Source organism: Nansenia antarctica (assembly GCF_963989245.1).
Source record: "Nansenia antarctica genome assembly, chromosome: 16".
Taxonomy (NCBI): Eukaryota; Metazoa; Chordata; class Actinopteri; order Argentiniformes; family Microstomatidae; genus Nansenia; species Nansenia antarctica.
The window spans coordinates 28,576,241-28,581,240 of NC_137686.1; the positions used below are offsets into that span (position 1 = coordinate 28,576,241).

General features: G+C 49.9%; 2 protein-coding genes across 2 annotated transcripts in view; both read left to right on the forward strand.

Annotated features, from left to right (window-relative positions):
• Positions 1 to 1,215, forward strand: part of LOC308171659 (3-oxo-5-alpha-steroid 4-dehydrogenase 2-like) — a gene marked incomplete at both ends in the record, with an annotated part of 8,943 nt that extends 7,728 nt beyond the window's left edge. The window contains 2 exons of the mRNA XM_080546534.1: positions 828 to 978; positions 1,149 to 1,215. Coding sequence (XP_080402660.1) covers positions 828 to 978; positions 1,149 to 1,215 — 218 coding nt within the window. The remainder of the gene's footprint in view (positions 1 to 827; positions 979 to 1,148) is intronic.
• The window catches only part of dpy30 (dpy-30 histone methyltransferase complex regulatory subunit), a 439,880-nt gene that overhangs the window by 35,640 nt on the left and 399,240 nt on the right, over positions 1 to 5,000 (forward strand). The window lies entirely within an intron of this gene.

Genomic DNA, 5,000 nt, shown 5'->3' on the forward strand with positions numbered 1-5,000 from the left:
CCAGAAAACTAGACTCTGATGGACGCGCCATGGGGACCTTGCGTCTCCGTAAGTCCAAGAACAGTGAGGCTCTAGCCATCTCCCTCACACACTGATCGTCACTGTTCAGCATGTTCAGGAGATGGCTGAGTCTGGTGGCAAAATAAGTCCACTCAAAGTTAGGAACTCCGAGTCCGCCCTCCTGTTTGCTGTGGAATATGATGTCACGTGTGGTATGAGTGTTCAGTCCAGTCCATTTTCTAAACAAAAGTATGGTCTTATCGTTCATTTCACGTAGAGACTTACGTGGAATGTGTACATTAGAAAACAGATGCTGAACCTTGACCAGGGCTATTTGTCTGACTGCTTCTAGTTTCATGATGAGTGGCAGGGGTGATGCATCTATCAAATCAAGCAAATCAAGGTGGAGTACACACACACACACACACACACAAACACACACACAAACACACACACACACACACACACACACACACAAACACACACACACACACACACACACACACACACACATGTTCATGTACATGGTTCTCGGCTTCAGTTCCACCAGAGCGTTCAGGACACGGAACACTTTGTAGCCAAGATCATCTGACTGTTCTACTGTGACTGTCACCTCATCTGAGAACACTGGACATCAAAGGACTTGGAGAGGTCACAGAGGTCACACAGAGGTCACAGAGAGGTCAGGAGGAGACAGCAGACGGACATGTTTAAGGGTTAATACCAGTTACCTCTGCTGCCTCTAGGGGTGTTTAAGGGTTAATACCAGTTATCTCTGCTGCCTCTAGGGGTGTTTAAGGGTTAATACCAGTTACCTCTGCCTCTAGGGGGGATGTTTGAGTATGTGTCTGGCGCCAACTTCTTGGGGGAGATAGTGGAGTGGTGTGGTTACGCCCTGGCCACCTGGTCCCTCCCCACCTCCGCCTTCGCCTTCTTCACTGTCTGCTCCATCGGACCGCGGGCCTGGCACCACCACAGGTAACACACCCTTCTAGAACCTTCTACCTCCACAGGTAACACACCCTTCTAGGACCTTCTGCCCCCACAGGTAACACACCCTTCTCCCTCTCTGCCTCCCTTTCTCCTCTGTCTCCCTCCCTCCCTCCCTGTCTGTCTCCCTCCCTCCCTCCCCCTCTCCTCTCCGCCAGGTACTACATAGAGAGGTTTGAGGACTACCCCAAGAGCAGGAGAGCCCTGGTGCCCTTCCTCCTGTAGACCCTGCCTGGTCCCACCCACACCCCCCACCCCCCTGGTCCCACCCCCACCCCCCACCGCGAGTGTGCGAGGGAGGGAAGGAGGAATTCTGGGTGGGTGGGTGGGGGAGGGGGCGGATTTGAAAGAACAATAAATGAATTGAAACAACATGCCCTCCAGTTGAAACAGACCGTCTTCCTTCTCTTTCATTTGACATAACATCATGTGATTTAAGCAATATCACACAGAGGGAGGCTGTTATACTGAATATCACACAGAGGGAGGCTGTTATACTGAATATCACACAGAGGGAGGCTGTTATACTGAATATCACACAGAGGGAGGCTGTTATACTGGATATCACACAGAGGGAGGCTGTTATACTGAATATCACACAGAGGGAGGCTGTTATACTGAATATCACACAGAGGGAGGCTGTTATACTGGATATCACACAGAGGGAGGCTGTTATACTGAATATCACACAGAGGGAGGCTGTTATACTGAATATCACACAGAGGGAGGCTGTTATACTGAATATCACACAGAGGGAGGCTGTTATACTGAATATCACACAGAGGGAGGCTGTTATACTGAATATCACACAGAGGGAGTGCTGTTATACTGAATATCACACTGAGAGGGAGGCTGTTATACTGAATATCACACAGAGGGAGGCTGTTATACTGAATATCACACAGAGGGAGGCTGTTATACTGAATATCAGCACGGCTGTGATTGGGTCGTAGGTACGAGGCCGCAGGTATATTCAGTATAACAGCACGACCTCCAGTGTGATATTGCTTTTACAGTTCTACAGCGCAATTTATTAGTTAACAGTAATAAGCGACAACAGATTATGATTTGTTTGTTTATTTAATCATTTATTTTGGCTCCGTCAACAAAAAATAGTTCTGCAACTGAACTGTTGCCTAGCAACCTGAACACAAACATCTGCAGGCTAGCTACTTTGTATTAACGGTCATTTCGGAGTGATAGATAGATAGATAGATAGATAGATAGACTTTATTTGTCATTGCTACAGTACAGGTACCAAACAACGAAATTTAGGAGGGGAGGCTCCCCTGGTGTTTAGGAAAGGAAAAAGAAACACATTTTGGAAAAAGCATAGATGCATAAAATCACAAGAAGGTAAGGAGCTGGTTTACATCAATAGAGGCTATGTACACAATCCACTGTACTATACTGCACAGATAGTCAACTAGGGTTGTCATATTTCACAAGAAAGTATTTTTTCACATTATTTTAAAGTGTCACAGTTTGCAGGCTTGAAAATGTACATGTTTGTGCCTCAGCACTAGCTGCCATACAATCCGTCCGGACTGTCCTGGGCCCAGAACTTAGGCCTTTTCTGTGTTCAGGGCCTTGACGGCTCCTTCAGTCTGTTTGTCTTAGCGGCCGGGGTCCTGTACCTCCTGTTCGAGGGCAGCTTGACAAAGTGTTCGTGCCCAGGGTGGGTCGGGTCCTTGGAGATCTTGGAGGCCCTCCTGAGACAGCGTGTTTTGTACAGCTCCTCCAGAGAGGGGAGGGGGGCGCCGGTGATCCTCTGTGCTGTTCTCACGACTCTCTGTAGATCGCTTCTCTCCGCTGCCGTGCAGCTGTGGTACCAGTTGGAGATGCCGAAGGTGAGGATACTCTCCACTGCGCCGTGGTAGAAGGCCACCAGCATCTCCTTCTTGCTGTGTTGTTTCTTGAGGCATCTCAGGGTGTATAGCCGCTGTTGTGCCCTCTTGATGGTGCCTTTAGTGTTGTCCTTCCAGGCCAGGTCATCCCGCATGTTGTGTCCCAGGAATCGGAGGTTTGAGACTATCTCCACGCTCTCTCCGTCGATGAGCAGGGGCAGGATCTCAGACTTTTTCCTCCTGAAGTCTACGATGAATTCCTGGGTCTTTGACTTGTTTAGCAGCAGGTTGTTAACCTTGCACAGCTTGCTCAATTGCTCTACCTCATCCCTGTACGCCGCCTCGTCCCCCCCCGAGATACATCCCACCACGGTGGTGTCGTCTGCAAACTTTACGATGTAGTTGCTGGGGTGGATGGGGGTGAAGTCGTGGGTGTAGAGGTTGTAGAGGATGGGGCTTAGCACGCAGCCCTGGGGTGACCCAGTGCTGAGGCTGAGGGCTGTGGAGGTGTGGGGGCCCAACCGCACCCTCTGGGGGCGGTCGGTCAGGAAGTCCTTGATCCACGCACATATAGAGTGTGATAGACCCAGGTCTAGTAGTTTGGTCACTAGCCTGTCTGGTGTTAAAGGCGGAGCTGAAGTCCACGAAGAGCAGTCTCGTGTAGCTGTTTCCCCTCTCCAGGTGGGATAGAGTGGCGTGGAGAGTCGTCGCTATGGCGTCCTCTGTGGACCTGTGGGCTCTGTAGGCGAACTGGTATGGATCCAGGTTGGGCGGGAGGCGTGTGAGTATGTGGGCCCGGACTAGTTTCTCGAAGCACTTCATGATGATTGGTGTGAGTGCCACCGGGCGGTAGTCGTTTAGGCAGCTCACCGTGCTTTTCTTCGGGACTGGGATGATAGTTGAGGTTTTCAGGCAGGGTGGGACGGTGGCCTGGGACAGGGACTGGTTAAAGATGTTGGTGAAAACCCCGGCCAGCTGGTCGGCGCAGTCTCTCAGCACCCGTCCCAGGACGCCATCCGGCCCCGAGGCTTTCCTGGGGTCCACCGCCTTCAGTACGCGTCTCACCTATACATATAGTTAAAAGTCCCAGTGCTGTTATGCTGTATATCAGCACTCACGGAATGCCTCTTGTCCAATCAAATTACTTGGTCGGAACTAACTGTTGTATAATATAGATTATAGACTTGCTTTATGTGTGGTAATTGTAGTCTATCTGTAGAGAACAGCCCTCTGGGACTGTAGTTCTTCAACTCGACCACAAGAGGGCGGTATATCCTTGCATTTATTGCAGGAGTATTAAAATGGTAAACAGACTGACTTATAATATAAGCGCCTTATTCCAAAGCGCTTTGCAATGGCCTCTCATTCACCCGTTCACGCACACATTCACACACCAATGGCGGCCAAGCTGCCATGCAAGGCGCCGGCCCGCTCACTGGGAGCAACTTGGGGGGTTCAGTGTCTTGCCCAAGGACACCTCGACATGTCACCAGCCGAGAATTGAACCGCTGAACCGCCGACCTTGCGATCATTAGACCCCGGCTCTACCTCCTGAGACACAGCCTCTACCTCCTGAGACACAGCCTCTACCTCCTGAGACACAGCCTCTACCTCCTGAGACACAGCCTCTACCTCCACCAGCCTCTACCTCCACCAGCCAAAATGTTCGGAAACGTTATTTTGGTTGATTATTCCTCCCCTTTAATAATACCAATTGGTATTATATTTTATATCTTTGTCAAGCCTGATTAGTCACCTTTACAATGAGGTTCAACTTGTAAGGATCATCCATTCGTGGAATGAGCAACACAGCTAAACGTGTGGGTAGCGGCCCAAATATATTTGCCAAAATCCCCTATATTCTTCTGTTGGTATTCACTCTCGTTTTGAGTTGCTTGGTGGATTGGATGATTGCACTCTTCCACAGTAATAAGTAAAAAACAACACATATTGGCTATTTTTACACTTTATTAATTTTACACTGTCAGGGACCACACTAGCGTGTGGAAGATCCATACGCAGTCACAACAGCTTGGCACCTCCTCCTCATGCTGGTCACCAGCCTGGTCACACACTGCTGTGGGACGGCATCCCATTCCTCAACTAGGATTTGCCGCAAGTCAGCCAACATGGTTGCGTTGGTCACTCTGGCACGTACAGCAC